General features: G+C 49.9%; 5 protein-coding genes across 5 annotated transcripts; 1 reads left to right on the top strand and 4 right to left on the bottom strand.

The window, feature by feature from the left end:
* Window positions 1–259: 259 nt before the first annotated feature.
* Z518_08361 (uncharacterized protein) lies at window positions 260–1,457 on the bottom strand (the record flags this gene model as incomplete). The annotated part of the gene is made up of 3 exons (XM_013414102.1): window positions 260–719; window positions 781–1,118; window positions 1,200–1,457. 3 exons carry the CDS (start codon window positions 1,455–1,457, stop codon window positions 260–262), a joined length of 1,056 nt encoding a protein of 351 aa, XP_013269556.1.
* Window positions 1,458–5,564: 4,107 nt separating this feature from the next.
* Z518_08362 (uncharacterized protein) lies at window positions 5,565–10,109 on the top strand (the record flags this gene model as incomplete). The annotated part of the gene is made up of 2 exons (XM_013414103.1): window positions 5,565–9,524; window positions 9,579–10,109. The coding sequence occupies 2 exons, from the start codon at window positions 5,565–5,567 to the stop codon at window positions 10,107–10,109; spliced, it is 4,491 nt and encodes a 1,496-aa protein (XP_013269557.1).
* Window positions 10,110–10,856: 747 nt separating this feature from the next.
* Window positions 10,857–12,951, bottom strand: Z518_08363 (uncharacterized protein; the record flags this gene model as incomplete). Its single annotated transcript, XM_013414104.1, has 7 exons — window positions 10,857–10,992; window positions 11,192–11,413; window positions 11,754–11,957; window positions 12,111–12,358; window positions 12,439–12,519; window positions 12,684–12,754; window positions 12,840–12,951. The coding sequence occupies 7 exons, from the start codon at window positions 12,949–12,951 to the stop codon at window positions 10,857–10,859; spliced, it is 1,074 nt and encodes a 357-aa protein (XP_013269558.1).
* Window positions 12,952–14,184: 1,233 nt separating this feature from the next.
* Z518_08364 (uncharacterized protein) lies at window positions 14,185–16,335 on the bottom strand (the record flags this gene model as incomplete). The annotated part of the gene is made up of 1 exon (XM_013414105.1): window positions 14,185–16,335. One exon carries the CDS (start codon window positions 16,333–16,335, stop codon window positions 14,185–14,187), a length of 2,151 nt encoding a protein of 716 aa, XP_013269559.1.
* Window positions 16,336–16,711: 376 nt separating this feature from the next.
* On the bottom strand, window positions 16,712–17,967 carry Z518_08365 (uncharacterized protein; the record flags this gene model as incomplete). The annotated part of the gene is made up of 2 exons (XM_013414106.1): window positions 16,712–17,890; window positions 17,950–17,967. The coding sequence occupies 2 exons, from the start codon at window positions 17,965–17,967 to the stop codon at window positions 16,712–16,714; spliced, it is 1,197 nt and encodes a 398-aa protein (XP_013269560.1).
* Between the last annotated feature and the right edge of the window lie 294 nt (window positions 17,968–18,261).

Raw genomic sequence — 18,261 nt, forward strand, 5'->3', positions numbered from 1 at the left:
GTCAACTGACCCGAAATTCTTGACTCGCTCCCTTCTGAGTTCGCCCTCTTTATCGAGCGACGCCCGTACTGGATAGTGCAATCTCGCGGTGCACACTTCTAGGAGAGTCATCTTTTTCATAACACGGTTCCGGTTCAAGGGGAAATTTGATCCTCCAGTCTTGGTGGAGAAAAGCTGGCGACGCTCGGCTTCAGGCCTTCTATTGATTTCATCCACTTTCTGTTGTCAAAGACCAGCCACCAGCGAGGCTATCCCTTCCTTATGCCTCTGCCGGTTCCTGTGCTTGTGATTTTTGCATCTCTTCAAGCTTTGTCGCTTGAGTGACAAAGTCGACCACAGACTCTCGAAAAGATCGATATGTGAGCCCTAGTTCTTTCGCTGCTGTTTCCCCATCCAAATCGTGGGAGTCATCGATCTCTTGTTTGCCTCCTGATTGACACACTCGTGATTTGCCCCAGTCAAACTCACTCATGATGATCTCGGCCGCCTTCTGGTAGGAGAACCTTTCTGGTGACGCTACCGTGAACCGTTTGTTGCCTATCCCAGGTCTCAAGAGTGCTTCGACGTGTGCTTGGGCCAAATCCCTCACATCAATCCAAAACGGAACCCTCGCCACGGGCATGGGATTTGATCCGGAGGCTACCTCCCACAGTCTGGCAGCACTGTCATTCAGCTCGTCCATCCTGGCCACCGGATGCACAATTGGCCCAAAAACCATTCTGTTTTGGTCAGTCTCACAATGATCCGGGGCCTTGAGAGCAAAGAACAGGGTGTGCGTACGGGGGACATAAAGTGACCATATCGAAGTTGACCTTCTCTCTTTGGACAAACTCCCATGCAGCTAATTCGGCAAATTTTTTCGAACCACGGTAGGCCACAATTTGAGGAGATTTGTTGTCGGCAGCTTCCTCATAACTCAACGGGTTCCAGTCTGCTGCAGTGTAAGTGAAGCGTGGCGGTGCCTTTCTGTCAGCGTTGATCACCGCCCCGAAAGAAGACGTGATGACGACCCGTCGAACTTGAGGTGCTTGGGCAGTGGCCTCCAGAATTGATTTCACGCCATTGATGGCTGGTAATATGAAGTCTTTCTCGTTGTCTTGTACGCCGAAATTCAACGGCTGGATAATGACCCGTTCCACTTAGCGTTTCGTTGGACCACTTTGGGGGAGAGGGGAAAGGAGATGCATATGCGGACTTACGCTGGCGACGTGGATTATCCCCTCGACGTCCCGAACAGCTTCATGAAAAGAAGTGGCTTTGGCAAAATCAGCGACTTGGACAAAATCCAGTTTAGAGGCGTGTTCCAGTCTTGCATCACGCAATAGTTCGCCCTTCTTCAAATTCCGAATAGCCACTCGAACTTTCAAACCTCTTTCCAGAAGATTATCCACGACATGGGCTCCTATGAATCCTGTTCCTCCAGTTACAAGAACACAAGACATTTTGGGCGCAGCCATGATCGTCTATCAGCTTCCTATTCCGAAGAAAGTCGATCCTTTGAGAAAGGAGAGGCCAGAGTAGCTATGGAATCGCCGTCCGATTACGAATAAAGGCTACAGGTCGATCTGATTCGTTTGCTTGAAAACATAGAATACTTCCCCCAGCCCCGCGGGTCATGGCAAACCCCCACGTCATGCTGGGAGATCCACCGGAAACGCCACCAGATAAGGCGATACGACTGGACAATCGAATGTGGATAAAATCAACAAATTTTTGGCTGTCCCTTTTTGTGCAAACCTTTCACTGACAACAGACTGAATAGTCGGTCAATTCTCCAATTAAAGGATGCAGCGAGAAACGCCCAACAAATATCCTCACTAGCAGGCGGAGATCCAGTAGTCAACAAGTCGTCACACTCCTGATTTGCGAAGCCTTCTTCTGCCTTACGAAGATGTACGACTGCAGGGAATGAACCCCACTTCGTCAGCGTCCTTTGCAAGCGAGTTACGCAATTCCCCGAGACATATATCAGTCCGAGCTTTGTATATAACCAACTGGTTTGTGGGTACCTGTGACAGCTTTATGTCAATGCCCGTTGCCCACCTAGTAACGTGTGACTTCATTATAATGTGGCCCCCAAAGAAACTTGCGTGGGCGCTGGAGTTGGCTGTTGAGGGAGGGCCTATGGGGCGGGTCGTTCAGGGCACCCGGAATTGGACTGGTAAGACAGCGTCAACTAAGATCAAACTCGCTTTAAAAGAGACATTTGTTGTATCACACAACTCTCTGTCCCGTTGACTTGCCTCAATTTGCGTTGAATACTCTCATCGATATCTTCGACTCCTGGTTCTCGTGACAAATGGCTCCCTAACATATATATCGCCAGCTATGGCTGAGGCTTTTTGCCCAAGTCTCGTACTACTGGGATGCTCAGAAGCCCAATGAGATCATTATTGTGAATCACACAGGTGAGTTGATCTCCTTTCTCGCCGTAGGCGGAGTCAGTAGTCTCACTCAGCGCAACACATAAATCAGATTGTGGTATGACGAATCTTCACGGAAGAGAGTCCAGCAGCATAGCTAAAGCCAAATTGGTGGCGGCTGCAGCCAAAGCAGTCGTAGAGATGCATCTGGTCTCAGGGCCTGACTCTGAACATATGGCTGACAGTTGGAACTTTGGGCCAACTGGGCAATACCTTTCGACTAAAGAAGCTCCTGTTAATCCCGGGCCCGAATCCAGGGTCGAGGCTGCTAATGTGGGCGAGGCCAACGTTTTCGAGGAAGTCCCACTTGGAGAACGAGGAATACGCAGTTTGAAATTTTGCAGGTTGCTCATTCAACACGATCCATTTATATACTGCCACTTCAGTGAGGCGAAAGGATCTTTTCTGCTGTTGCAAGGTTGCTCGTTGGTTGATGCGGGGTCGGCATTTTGTCTCCGGCCTCACGTGTAGCGCATCCCCAACTTTTCCAACCAAGTTCTTCGATGATTGCCACGGGCATTGACATGAGAGCCTTCGAGCATGGCTACCCCGTGCCCGAGGGCTCAGCGGTGCCTCGCAACAACCCAGGACACACCTCAAAGCAGAAGAGAGTAAGAACGTGGCTATTTAGACTCAGGTTGACAAGGACCTAGAAAACATAGAGGTCATCGCGCCCAAAGATAACTGAAGAGTTTTGACTGGGATGCTTTGACAGGGGGATTATGAGGTCAGTTTTGTCCCCTGTCTGTCTATATGTGTGGCTAAGCCTCTGACGGCGCAGGCAGTGAGAGATGCTCAATTCCGTGAACATACCATTCCGAGAACCCCTACCTTTTATGAGGAACATGCTGCACATGATGGAGATGGCAGCGGAGTCATAAGTCCAATCTCCCTGCAAAAATTCGAAATCGGAATTGAGCAACCGAAATTGCTCGAAGAGCTGGCGCAGACGACCGGCTCACCATGGTATCTGACTTTTCCTCTGACGATCTGAGTGCGTCTAGAGGGGCATCACCGAATAACCCGTCGCGACGGGAAGGAGAAGCTAGAAAGAGACGAGCCGAGACCACCGAACAGGAAAAGAAAACTGGCAAAACGATGGATCTGCAATACTTTCTCGAAATGGTAGACTAGAAACATTGACATGGCCGAACTGCGCAAATATCACAACAACTGGAAAACACAAGATACCGACTAGAACTTCTTCTATTTGGAGTTTCCAGAGTGCAGCAGAGCTCGATTGGAGAAGAACAAGTTCGGTATTTCTTGAGAAAAGAACGGTTGAATCTGGTAAGAGTCGATGAGCAAGGTCTCCTTGTTTGGGCGAAGAACGATGAAAAAGTCTGGGCTAAGGATGAGCTCTACGAACACAGCGTGAATGGCATTGTACCGATCAGCGACCCATCCCAAAATTTCCAAGTACAACGTACCAGAAGAATCCGACGAAAATTTGTCAGATGAGTCGGAAATAGATGAAGGCGACAACGCTGTTGGAGACGAGGGAGAGATGTCCATGAACACTACTCTACATAATGGTCGATTCTCTGAGCAGACCCCCGTCTTGGTCAATTGGTGGAGGATTTTGCCTTTCATTTGTATGTGGCTACAAAAGAAAATTTTTGTTTTTTTAAAAAAAAAAGAAGAAACCGAGGATGTTTAGTGTAAAGTGATGTCACACACAGTGTGGTGGCCCGCTAAAAGTTGGCCAGATCCCTGGCCTGGAGTTTCCACGCTCCGGATGGAGGAGAGTCTCTTCCTCTCTCACCACCAATCGATCACCAACCACGGGTCCTCCAGTCCACCATTATCCATCCACTTTAACCATCATAAGCTATTAAAACCAATTGAGAGCTGTGGCTCTCGACTTGTATCCCTGGACTGGCCACTTCGGTTCATTCGCCTGTACTTTCTCCCTTCGATCAACGGCGGTGGCGTCGATGATCAGCGTTGGATACGAGGACAATGAATGAATGCCAATCCTCGACAGCATTCTGAACGAGCACTGAATACTAGAGGAAGGGCACTCCGAGATGACCAAGCCATCTGAAGACTACGATAAGGTTAAGATGCTGGAGCAAGAGGAGAAGAAGTGACGCAGGCAGCAAAAGGAGGGTGCGACAAGTTTGAAAACCTGTTCTCTATCGACGATGACGATCCAATTCTCCCTTGTGCTGCGGCGGTGCAACAAATCTTTCGGAAACCCTTTCCGTTCTCAAGCTACATCTCACCAAAGTCTGTGGTAACGTCGACAACCCCGGTTCCCTACAGCAGCTTCGTGAACATTTCGTCAATCGGGCTTCAAAAAAGGCGACATAATCGACACAGCAAATCGAACTCCGGGTATGCAGCATTGCTGTGGTCTAGTGCACGCTGTCCAAAAGCTGTCAGATAAGCCCATCAGAAGTTCTCACGGCCTTGAGGCTGGCCATCGAGTTTACAAAGCTGACTGGCATCAGGTTATCCACTGGCCGACATTGTACCTTGTCACCCTTGTTTTCATGACATGGCTTTCTTGCCAGAGGCTTTCCAGTTTCCCATCTTTCTCGGTCTTCAATTCGGATTGGTTATAGGACCCTGTATCATGTCTGCCGTTCCCTCATCCTTTCATGCCATTCGACGGAATCCCTCTGGAATCCATGTCCAGACCCAAGCTTTCTGTGCCACATTCTTTCCTCATGAAGATTTAATCGTCTGCTCTGACGCAATGCCACCGTCTCAAACATGTCACGGTCAGCCACATTGAGGGACCAGCTCTTTTACAATGAGGAAAGCCTCTTGTATATCTCTCTACCAGGAAGGTAAAGATGAACGGTGACGTAGTCAATTCTTCCAATATACTTGATCAGAAACTCCTCTCCGATCCTGCACCTGTCTCTTTTCTTTTCCGGTCTTTCAAGTTCATCCTCTCTATCTGCATCCTACCCCCTTGGTACATTCGTCTCCAGAGAGCAAATTGAAAGAAGTGCCGCTTACATTGATAGCAGCGGTCGACCGTGAATTTGTATTTTTAACTAGCTGATGACAAGCAACCGACTTTCATCGACATCATACAGGTATTATTCATTTCCCCCAACTCCCAACCGAGGACCATCTTCCTATAAGGGAACTACACCAGAGGCAGTGAGAAGTGACCAAAGCACAATGCCATCCCCAGCTGCAGGCAGATCGGGTGTTGTTCCGGAAACACCAACAAAGAGTGGCAAGAACCCTCTTTCATCATCCGCCTCCAAGCTTACAGGCGGAGATGCTCCTAAAGCCGCTACGCCAGGCCGAAAACCTCCCAAGCTAGGCGCTTCGAAAGCGACCCCAAAGAAATCAGAAGACTCACCTAGGCTTCCCCCTCGACCAAAGGCTGCCGAAGATGTCACTGAAAAGGCCGAGGAAGCTGAGGAGGAAGCTCAACAGAGAATCAGCATGAAAGATACTGAAGAGCCCGGCGGCAAAGTCAGTCAACCAGGTCACGACGCAGGTGCCAAAAATACTTCGCTCGCCAATGTCAGCGAATTTTCTGAAGCGAACCCCGAATCCGTACCCGATAGTGAAGAGGACGAGACAGTTGGCGGTGTCAATGATGCCGCCAAAGGCAAAGGTGCCGAAGAAGGCGAAGAAACCGAGGAAGCTCCTGGGGAAGGGGAAGACGCTGCCGAAGAAGCGGAAGACGAGGCAGAGGGTAAAGGATCTGGAGCCCTGGGGGGACTCAAATCAACAGCAGGTGGGCTCACCGGCAGGGGAAAGAAGCTTGCCGGCCGTGTCGGGGGCACCAAGGACATCGTAACTGGCGCTGCTGGTAAGGTCTCACAGGGCGATGTCCAAGGGGCTGCTAAAGACACTGCAAATAAGACTGCCAACAATGCGAAGGAGGCCGCCGAAGGTGTCACAGATCCACTACCCGTCGACCTTTCTCTTAAAGGCCTTAAAGTTAGTGAAAATGGTGACATTCTCGACAAGGCTGGAAACCCAATTGGCAAGCTCGAGGAAGGCGATCCAGCTGATCTAGAAGGCTACGAAATCGGCGACGACGGTGAAATCCTCGACGAAGACGGCGACGTTGTCGGTCGTGCGACCCTGGCCCCCGAAGTGGCACAACACCTTGCTGGTCAGACCAAAGACAAGATCGGCGAGACTGCTGAAGGCGCCGGCGACGCTGTCAATGGTATCAAGCAGGGTGCAGGAGAGGTGGTCCAAACATACCTGCCGGATATCAATGTCCTCGAAGGGCTCGAAGTTCAAGAGAATGGAGATATCCTGGACCAGGAAGGACATGTACTTGGTAGAATCACAGAAGGCGACCCAAGAGATTTGGTCGGCATGACATTGAACGCCGATGGCGAAATCCTTGATGAGGATGGTGATGTCGTCGGTCGCGCAGAGACTCTTCCTCGGCAAGTCAAACAGGCTGTCAAAGATGCCGCCGGAGGATTTCCTGGTCTTGATGCCCTTGAGGGGCTTGAGGTACAAGGAGATGGTGCCATCAAGGATGCTGCCGGTAATGTACTGGGCAAGATCACGGAAGGAGATCCAGCCGATCTTGTTGGCAGAACTCTTAACGCCGAAGGGGAAGTTCTGGACGAAGATGGTGATGTGATCGGGCGTGCTAAAGTTCTCCCGAGGGCCACGGAAGCCCTGGAGGGTGTCAACGGAGCTCATCCAGAAACTGTCCAAGAGCCACTCGACAGGGTTGAAGATATTCAAGAACAATTGAAACCCAATCTCACCGTCGTCGACGGGCGCAAACTCAACAAGAAAGGCAATATCATCGATGACGAAGGAGAAGTCCTGGCCACACTCGTTGAAGGCGATCCCAAGGCATGTGCCGGCAAGACCCCTAACGACAATGGCAAAATTCTTGACAAAGATGGCAATGTCATTGGCCGCGTCGAAGTCGTCATGGGTGAAGCTGCAGAGGAAGCAATGAAGGAACTCCATCCTCAACTTGTTGAACAACTCGGAGAAGCACAGCACGCCCTTGAAGATGGAGAGAAACAGGCTAAGGAAGCGGGCGATGCTGTCGACAAGGTCGGCGTTCCTGACTTCTCTCAATTAGAAGGTCTCAAAGTCAACAAGAAGGGAGGAGTTGTCAACGAAGATGGCGATCCAATTGCCAAGCTGGCCGACGGCTTCGACCTCGAGGCTGTGCGAGGCAAGAAAATCAGTGACCAAGGTGAAATCCTCGATAAGGATGGAAACCTCATCGGCAAAGTCGAGTTTCTCCCAGGAGCTGTTGAAGAAGGCCTTGTTGAGGTTCGAGAGGCTGTCCCAGACCTTCCAGACACTTCCATCTTGGAGGGCCTCAAGGTCAATAAGAAGGGGATGGTCCTCAATGAGGATGGTGACCCAATCGCCCAACTGACTGAAGGCGATCTTGCCGCCGTCGCTGGCAAAAAGTTGAATGACAAAGGTGAGGTCTGGGACAAGGATGGAAATGTCATTGGCCAGGTCGAAATGATTCTCCAGGAAGCCGAAGAACAAGTGGGAGAGGCAGTTGAAGGCCTCGGTGATGGCCTGCCTCCGTTGTCTATCCTCGAAGGACTCAAGGTCAACAAAGCCGGCAAGATTGTTGACCAAGATGGAAACGTCGTCGGTGAACTTGTTGAAGGGGACGCTAAGAAGATCTGGAAATTTGGTGTCACTTGTGACGATCAAGGACAATTCTGGGACAGCAAAGGCCATGTCATCGGACGAGCCCAGACCCTGCCACAAGAGGACAACGAAGAAGAGACTGAGTTTGCCGGCCTGGGAGGTCTCACCGTGGTTCCGGACAGGTGGGTTGAAGATGAAAATGGCATTAAAGTCGGACGCATTGTTGAAGGCGATCCTAAGAAACTCGTTGGCCGTGCAGTGGATGAAGATGGTGATATCATCGATAAACGAGGCAATGTCGTCGGCCATGCCGAGAGATACGAGGAGCCTGAAGCCGAACCCGAGCCAGAACCAGAGGAGATTGATCTCTCTGAATTGAGAGGCCTCAAAGCGAACAAGCAAGGCAATGTCATCGGACCTGACGGCGTTCCAATTGGCCGTCTTGTCGAAGGAAACCCCAAGGAACTTGCAAGTCGTCCTATTGACGAAAGAGGCCAGATCTGGAATGATCGAGGTGAAGTTGTCGGTCGATGTGAACTGATTCCGCCGTATGAACGTGAGGCGAAACCAGAGGGACCTTTTGCAGGCCTTGAAGGCGTCGTCGTTGTCAAAGAGGGCCTTGTTGAAGATGCTGAAGGCAATGTTGTCGGTGGAGTCGTCGAAGGTGATTGGAAGAAACTCATCGGACGTGCTGTCGATGAAGATGGCGATATTCTTGACAAATATGGCAATGTCAAAGGTCACTGTGAACCTTACGAGGTCCCGGAAGAAGTCGTCGAGGAAGAAGATCTGTCCAGCCTCGCAGGTAAGACCGTCAACAAAATGGGAAAGATTGTTGATGAGCACGGAACCATCTTCGGTGAAGTTGCCGATGGTGATGTCAAACGTCTCGTTCGATGTAAGGTTGATGGTCAGGGTCAAATCTGGAGTAATGATGGCAAAGTCATTGGTCATGGACGACTTATCCAAGGTGGTGATGATGGCCGTGCTGAAGGACCATTCTCTAACTTCGACTCTACCATGGTGGGGAAAGACGGCACAGTCAAGGACGCCAGCGGAGAGATCATCGGCCGTGTCGTCGAAGGTGATCCTAAGAGGCTGGTTGGACGACATGTCGATGATGATGGCGACATCATCGACAAGAATGGCAATGTTGTTGGCAGAGCTGAACGATGGGAACCAGAGGTCAAAGAACGTGAAATTTCTCCCATGGCGGGACTGCGTGTCAACAAGGAAGGAGAAATCCGTGACCGCAATGGAGATGTCATTGGTAAGCTGACCGATGGAAACTTGCTCGCGTGTATCGGCAAAGAAATCAATGACAATGGCTATGTCGTCGATCAAGATGGAAATAAGATTGGAGAATGTACTCTCCTGGAGAACATCCCTGAAGCAGTTGAAGAAGGTCCAACCCCCGAACAATTGAAGGAAGACGAGGAACGCGAGATTGCCAAGAAGATCTCCAACATCATCAATCAGACGCTCGAAAAGATGGACCCTATCTGCAAACAGATCACAGAGGTAAGCTCTGTTCTCCGCCAAAAGACCGTCCGTTGTACTAACGTGCCCGTCTAGCACATCGAACGAGCCGACCGCACACCTCGCGACGAACTTGACGAAGAACAACTGGTACAGAACGTCAAGCCTCTTATTGAAGAAGGCAGTCGCGTCTTAGGAGAATGCAACGGCGCAATCCGTGGCCTCGATCCCGACGGACATATCGCTGCTAACGCCAAAGCACGCACGGCTTCCGGCGAGGCGAGCCCCGAGGAATATCGCGTTGCCGAAGGCCTCAAAGAACTCACGACGCAGGTAGTCAAGACCATCGACAACGCAAAGAAACGCATCGCAGACATGCCTCATGCCAAGAAGAAGTTGAACCCTCTCTGGGCCTTGCTCACAGAGCCACTCTTCCAGATCATCGCCGCCGTCGGACTCTTGTTGTCTGGTGTCTTGGGCCTCGTGGGCAAATTGCTCAACGGCCTTGGCCTGGGCGGTCTCGTCAACGGTATCCTCGGCGGCCTCGGAGTGGATAAATTACTCGGTGGTCTCGGACTGGGTAGTATCGTCGAGAGTCTGGGTCTCGGAAGTGGCAAGAGGAAGTAGCCAGAAAAACCACTAGTTCGTGTCGGTGAGGCGGTGTTGGATGCTGATACTGAAGGTGAGCATGTTGATGTCGGCACCGATGTAGAAATATTCCTACGCGTGGTGGAACACTGGGTGAAAACGGCAACAATGACTTTCATGGGTAATCACGAAAATATAACACAGGAAATGGAAAAGATGGCGTGCGGGCGGAGTGACTCTCAACCAGAATCAGAGTCAGAATCTCCTATCCGTTTGAATTGGTACAGGTTTCCAAGGCCGTTGGGAAAAGATGGACACCAAATCCAACGGACTGGAACTCAAGCCGGTGAAACTATGAGCTGAGACTTCTGGGTATTGGTTTGAACCTTTGTATCCGACCCTTCCTCGAGTCTCTGAGGGGTGATTGACCACAGAGTATATATCTGTTTTGGTCTTTTGAAGCTTCGCCTTGATTTTCTTTAATATTGTTGTGGATGTTTTGTTGTCGTGAAGAGAATGGAAGGCATGCAGTGGGCATACATAGGAGGAATCTGTTAAGGCAGGTTTCTTCTTCTTCTGGTACATCGGAGATAGGAACGAGGTTTTCGAAAAAGTATTTCACCACATACACCTCCCTTTCCAATTACCAATAGTAGCCTTCAGGGTTTATTCTTGCTTTTTGCTTTTACACTTCATTCAACGGACAGAGGCCTCCTCGGCTTTGGTATTGGCTTTGTCCTTTGCTCTCAGGCTGGCCATTATGATTCCTATTCAATCAAGCTTGAGCTAAAGCTTCGCTGCAGGTCGAAGATATCCTCCTGCGGACTCCAGCACACGCACCGCCTCATCCACCATCTCTTTCACAATTTCTCCCGCAGATTGATTCGGCGTGTTAACCAGCGCGGAGACGACGCCCATAGGCCTGAAAAAAAGCATCCATTAGTCGATCAAAGACAGAGACAAGGCTCTCTCCTCAAAAGGGAGCACCAACTCCAGCACCAAAGACAATCCCAATGAAACAGACACCCTCCCACTTAATTAAGCAGACTCCGTAAAAACTCAAGGAAGAGAATAGAGGCGTAGGGAGGGAAAACGTAGAGTGTAAGGAGAAGAGAGCGTACCTCAACGTTGATTGATCCTCAATTTCCTCCGTAATCCCGTTGATTTTCTCAAGACGGTCCATCTCGTGGGATAATGGGATGATGCCGCGCGATTGTAAGGATTTCATTTCCTCTTGTCGATTCGTTTCCCAGTTGCGAACATAGGGGGTTGCAAGGGCCCGGAGAGGGCGGCCCGTCCAGATGGTCGATTTAATGGTGCTGTCGAAGTCGGCGTTGATGATGCTACCAAGGTCAGTTGAGGCAGACAGGGGAGATAAGAAGAGATGAGCTGGGACAGGATGAAATATGGAGCTTTACTAAACAGACCAGATCCGAGTAAAGCAGAGCATACTGTAACGGAGCTATTTGAGTGGACAATAGGAAGGAAGAATAGGATGGAACAACATAATAGAGGCTTTGGAAATGGCCAAAAAAGGGCGGTTTTTGGAGGGGGGAGAAACAAATGGGAAGTCGAGTGAAAACAACCGAAAACGACATGGGATTTCAGGGCGGACAATTGTTGTTTCTGACGACATTTGGGAGATATGTGATATCTGACGACGAAAGGGAAGTTGGTACGTACGCGCGTTTTGCAGCCTCCGGGGCTCCTGATTCCTTTGCTGTCACGAATCTCGTGCCAACCCATACACCAGACGCGCCTAGCATAAGACTCGCAGCCATGCCGCGGCCGTCATAGATTCCGCCTGCTGCAACAAGCTGGACGGGCTGATTGGTCAAAGGAGATGTGTAGGTCTTGACGATGTCGGCGCTCGCGGGGATTAAGACGCTATATCATGAGCGACGAGAGTATTAGCGAGTGTTCTCAGGAACGAAGGGTAGTGGTTCCAAGAGTGGCCTCCTCATCACGAACACGCCGGAAATGAGTAAACCGGGGCCCGGGCCTGGTTCCGGAGCAATATAGGAATGAAATGGGATTTACCTGGTCGGCGTATCCCCGGTATGTCCGCCCGCTTCAGCGCCCTGTGCACAAATGATATCTGCACCAGCTTTGCATGCTTTGTGCGCGTGCTTCGGATGTCCGATCATGTTCATGTACAAGATGCCGTTGGCGTGGAGCTTGTCGATGACAGGTTTGGGCGCGACGCCAACGGCGGAAACGAAGAGTTTTGCACCGCCTGCAATGATGATGTCGACCAGTTCGTCGAGGGCGCCTTTGGTGTAGTCGAGCTAGAGGCTCAAAGTTGATGGGATTAGGAAATAATAGGAAAAAAAGGAAAGGAAAATGAGAAAGGAGGAGGACCACTTACATTGGTCTTCCGCGCGGAGCCGCCGACTTGAGGGATCAAGAGGTCCACACCGAATGGGAGAGATGGGTCTCGTAGACTTGCCTATCAAAACACCCGGAATCAGTCGTTGTTTCGACTCCCCGGTGAAGAAGAGTCTTTGTCATGCTAATATCCGGCGAAGCCACGGAATGCTTTGATTTGATATGACATGACATCGTCTGGCGACGGAAGCCTCTTCGACTCGTGGGCCTCAGGGTTTTTCCTACTTTCAATTCCTCAATCATCTCTCGCAGCATTTGCGGCGTGTATCCAACTCCGCCAATTACACCTAGGCCGCCTGGAAGTTTCTTCACATCAGCTCTTGAACTGGAACGAGATTCGCCATAGGATACGGATTCATTGTCGGATCGGTTGCTACGCACCCGCATTCGACACCGCTGCAGCCAGGGGTGCTCCAGATGTCTGACCCATTCCTGCCAGCAGGATTGGGTGCTGAATGCCCAGAAGCTGGTTTAAGGGTGTAGTTATGGACATATTCGTTGTCTTGATTGATGGACTGGAACGAAGAAAGATAGATGACTATTTCAAACACGCAACATGTGTCGTAAGATATATTCAAGGGATGATTGTAACTTTAAGCGAACTATGAGAGGCTCTTGTCAGCATTTAGGCCTTTACCCACATCCAAACCTTTAGGCGGGCGTGGAACCGAGGGAAAGAGATTTTGAGGAGTTCCTCCAGGGGGTTCAAAGAACTTTTTACTCTTTCATCTGAGTCAGGAAAGTAAGAAGATCTCCCCATATGGTGCAAAACTTTGGGTTTGGAGGTGGGATTTATGAACCGAATGATAAATGCAGGATACCGAGGCTGAAGGCTCGCTATTCCCCTCCCCCCCTCATTTTTTGTACAGGATACATGTTTCGAAGAGCTTAGCATTGAGATTGTGCCAATGACGTCGAATGGCGCATCGAAGGTGTATGCCGGTCATGGTGGGTTGTCGACTGAATCATACCAAACCGTCGACACATGGTGGTCGTCATTGCTGATCTGGGGCAGGCCACCGCTTTATAAGAACCCCGCCAGGGGTCCACATCATCTGCCATCGAAAGACGTATACACCTGTGTTCTGAATATCGCAATCGTCATTGACTAGTACTCCAAGGGGGGGGAGGCTCTCAGATACAGTGTCGTCTCCCCAGATGAGGCTAGGAAATGGTTGGCATCTTCCTGGAAGGTCCGAGTTGCAAGATGAGTCCCAACATCCTCGGATTCTAGATATGAATGCGGACGATCTGGAGTTGAATATGACGAGAGTCGGACATATTGTCATTCGGACCTGGACGTAGAGTCATTATATCTGATCGACGAGTATAAAGGGGACGATCAGTAACACAATGACCAAAGCTGGAGCTGTAGAGATCGAATTGATGACTGTGGAACTCAAAAGCTTCCGGGATAAAGCTCTGGGCTATGAATACGACGGTCGAAGTCCTATCGTGTGTCTGAGATTTCTGATGGGAGATGGAAGAGTTGACGATAACACCGAAAGGAAGAAGAAGGCAGACTAAGGAATGACAATGAGATTGTCAATCCAGCCCATAAATATTTCGTCTTGAAGACTCTCCATGGTTTGTCCGTCGAGATCAAAGGTCTTTGAGGACCTGCAGAAAACTTGTGGTCCTCGAAGGAGGTATCGTTTTTTAATCGTTTCACGCCGCGGATCGTGATTCTCCATATTGGCTCGTATGGACACTTTAAATAGGAATCTCAACGCATTCTGGTAGCGTTCCAAAATTCAAACTCCGATAACATTTCCTTCGTGATACTCTTGGGAGTATTCACAATGGCCTTTCTGATATCGTCCGAGATAATTGTTTCCCGATCTGCGTCAAAAGCATATTCCCCTGCAGATTGACAAATCGCAACAATCTCCGCTCCAGAAAAACCTTCTGTCGACTGGGCAAACTCATGAATGTCTTCACCTAAACCGATTTGAAATTCGTATTGAATCTTCTCCAGCCGTTTCTGAAAAATCTCTTTTCTCGCTTCAAGATCTGGTGGGCCAATATACACCACATTATCGAATCGTCCAGGACGTAAAAGAGCCGGATCAATGTTTTGTGGTTTGTTAGTGGCAGCAACCACAAGGACACTTCGAAGTTCCTCAAATCCATCCATTTCGTTCAAGAGGGTGGTGAGGACATTCAGATCACTCCCACTTTTTCCACGAGAGGCGATTGCATCAATCTCGTCGAAAAATATAATGCTTGGACTTGCCGCTCGAGCCTTTCGAAATACTTCTCGAGTGGCCCTCTCACTCTCTCCAACGTACATGGAAATCAGCTCTGCCCCTTTGACGGCGAGAAAGTTGAGACCTGCTTCCGTGGCGAGAGCTCGGACAAGTAAGGTCTTTGAGCAACCTGGTGGACCATAGAGGAGGACACCTTTCTTTGGTTGCAATCCCAGTTTTTTCATTCGGTCCGCAAATTTCAATGGACGCTCAACAGCATTGCGGAGTTGATGTTTGATTTCATGCTGACCTCCAATGTCTGACCAATGGACATTGGGTGTTTCGAGGAATATTTCTTGAAGGGCAGATGGTCGGATCTGTTGGAGGGCCGCGTCCAGGTCAGCGGAAGTCACATGGAAGCGAGGCTTGTTTTCACCACCACCCACAGATTGTCGCGGTTTCTCCAATTCGGGACCTGCATGCTCCTCGCCATTGACCGTCTTCTCTTCCTCGTCTTTGGGTACTGGAGTGCGATCTGATGCAAGCTCAAGTGTTCTCCGCATAAGAGCGTACAGATCCGCACCCACATAACCATGTGTTCGGGCTGCCATCTCTTGAAGCAACTCGTCCTGTGGGGTGGCGTCATTGCCACGCAAAGCCAGCAAAATCTCCTTCCTTTGGTTGGCAGAAGGGATGGGAAGCTCCATTTCGGCTGCAAATTTCCCTTCCGATCGTAGCGTTGGATCAATGTCATTGGGATGCTGGACTTCGCCTATCACCAATGTAGGAAATCCTCGAATGTCATTAAATAAATTTTCGAGCTCATCAGTCACTCCGGGTACAGGACCTGCATTCCGAAGGAGGTGTCTCGAACGGATAATGACCAATCGAGGTTCGGTCGATTCACACATTTGCGTGCCAGGTTTCCAGGAAATAACTTGAGACCATCCCGACTGTGCCAGGGCTGTAATAAATGCGGTCTTGCCGGTGCCTTTAGCCCCGTACACCAAAATTCCTTGAATGGGTCGGTAGAGTTGGAAATACTGTTTCACAATAGGTCGCCGTACCCTGGCCACTATATCTTGCACGTGAGTTATCTGATCGCGCAATCCACCAAGGTTCCGAGGGTTGAAGTTGATTTCCCACGAATGATCTGGCGTGTCGCTCCTGCTAATTGCAAAGTGGGTATGTCCTGTAACACGCGCAATCATTGCATCTGGAACTCCGATATCTTTGACCATGAATTCCGCAGTATCAATACCCAACTTGAATTGGATTTTCCGAGCTAGAGCTATACATTCGTCCGTTCCCGGTATGGTCAACTTTGCATATTTCTCCCAGAATTTGATAGCCTGCTCATCATGCCGGGGTCCACAGCTCTGAAGAGTGACCGTGTCGGCATTCGTTAAGGGCTGTGAAGATCTGGTGATGGTGATTTTATCGCCCAGTTTGAAGCCATAGAGGTCTTGGAGAAGTTTGGAAGTTTGCACGACCGAGTCCTTTATTCCTGCTCCAGAGGCTTCCCAGGCTATCGCCAGCCGTTTCCTCCCATACTTAGAAGAGTCTGTACTCTGAATTTCACAGGTATCACCCGATTTCAGTTTTAGTGAAAGCATGGATACGGCAGTCAACTTGACCCGGAAGGCATCTTTCTCCGTATTCGACGGACGAACAATAAAATCTGGCATCTTATCCAAGAGAGTCTTTGCAGGACTATGAAGGAGATGATGCTCGACTTTTAGAACACCAGACAAAGCGAATAACTGGACCGGCGAGATGTTCGAATTGCCCCAGGCCTATCAAGACTTACCCCGTCAGAATGCCCAGAGCATGACTCAAGTTGCAGAGTCGGTGTTGCCGTAGTTGCGAGATTCATCTATGCACCTGAAGTTGACCACGGCAAGGCTTCAGGAGAGGCTTCCAATTCACCGTTCTTGGCATATACGAACACGTGATCACCCTTGAGAACGCGACCAAAATCGGTGTGGAATAAATTTTATTTCATTTTAATTGTGACAAGGATGTATGCTCGGGACTGCTTTACCGAGTGTTCTCACCTGCAATTCATTCCAATGCTTCAAAAGAACCCTTCTTGCCTGTACTGCGGGTCACACGCTTGCTAAGGCCACTCTCATCGTCAACTTCTCGACCCGTTGAGCCCTGAATGCTAGTATCTGCCAGTTCTTCCGCCCTCGAGTCTTCGGTAGAATCTTCCTGTATTTCTGTGCTCCGAGGCACCTTCTCCCACCCTTCTCCATTGTCCATCTTCGAGGCTGCTGTGATTTCTTTCATGGCTTTCGCTCCTTCGCTTTCCACTCCATTCCAAGCGCCGCAGCCACTACATCTCCACCGACCTAACTCTTCTAATGTTTTGACCCCTGGAGGCGCTTGGCCATTGACGAGGCGACAATTTGAGCACAATAGAACCAGTCTGTTCTTCGCCGCAGTTTCGTCCTCGCCAAGGAGAACATCGAGTATTCGATCATACCAGTGAGGCGTGTGATCATAGGCCATGCTAGAAGGAGGAGGAGGAGATGGTGGTAGTGGTGGCATACTGGGAAAAGCATTGGGAGCAAATCCTGGCGAGTCGGGAGTCATGTCGGTTGGATTCTGTGCCATCATAGACTCCATAAGTGGTGATCGACCACGAACTGGTGACATGGAACTGGCTTCAACATGGGGTGTCAGAGGAGAAGGTGATGGGAGATTTCGACCAGGAATATTGGCTGTGGGTGGAGGAGCGATCCCAGTCCTTTGTGGAGGTTGATCTTCCGCTGGGCGGTTGATCTTCCGTTTTGTGCCCTGTTGAGGTTGTGTTGACGGTGTCTTTGCAGGTGGTGCACCGCCATACTTTTGTAATAGTTCTTGTGTACTATCGTATTTGGTAGCTCTCTTGAGATCCGCGATCTTGTTTTCTCTCTGTTTTTGCAAGTGGTCCACATATGACTGTTGACGACTGATTCTCCAGTCGAAAAACGCAGTTAAGAGTATCCTGACGACGTATATCATCGCTGGCGCACCGATGAGACCAGCATAGTGATAGAGAGACCAATTCTGTGGTCCCAGAACGAGGACAATAACCAGAGCGTAAAGGACATATGTCACGGTGGTGTAGATAGTCCATAGAGCTTTGACTCGACGCCCTCTGGTTCGGCTTGTATCAAGGGCTAGGTTCGCGGAGGTGATTTGAGTGGAGAGCTTGGAAAGTGCCTTTTCAAAAGAGGCTGGAGAGCTCGCATCGCCCTAAAAGCCGTTGGTGAGCGAACGTTAAACAAAGTGTCCCCGGTGTAGTGGGCGCTCACCTTCCAAAGCCACGACATGCTGGCTCTCCTCATTTGCGCAAATCATGAGATAGAAACAGGGGAGATGTTTTGATATGAACGAGTCCTGTCACCGGAAGTTCATACCATTCACAGACATCATCGCAATTGCGATTGATGGAGTGATGAGTGCTGGCTGAAAAAGGTATAAATGCTGCCTGCGTCATTCTCACTGGGGAAACAATTCCAGTGGATCAACGAGAACGCGCATTCTCCGCCCCTGAGGACAGTTCGACCATTTGCGACGTTCTAAGCGAACACTCAGCCTCTGTTCAACCTCTCAACCTTTCTCTT

This window comes from Rhinocladiella mackenziei (genome assembly GCF_000835555.1).
Source record: "Rhinocladiella mackenziei CBS 650.93 unplaced genomic scaffold supercont1.6, whole genome shotgun sequence".
NCBI lineage: Eukaryota > Fungi > Ascomycota > Eurotiomycetes > Chaetothyriales > Herpotrichiellaceae > Rhinocladiella > Rhinocladiella mackenziei.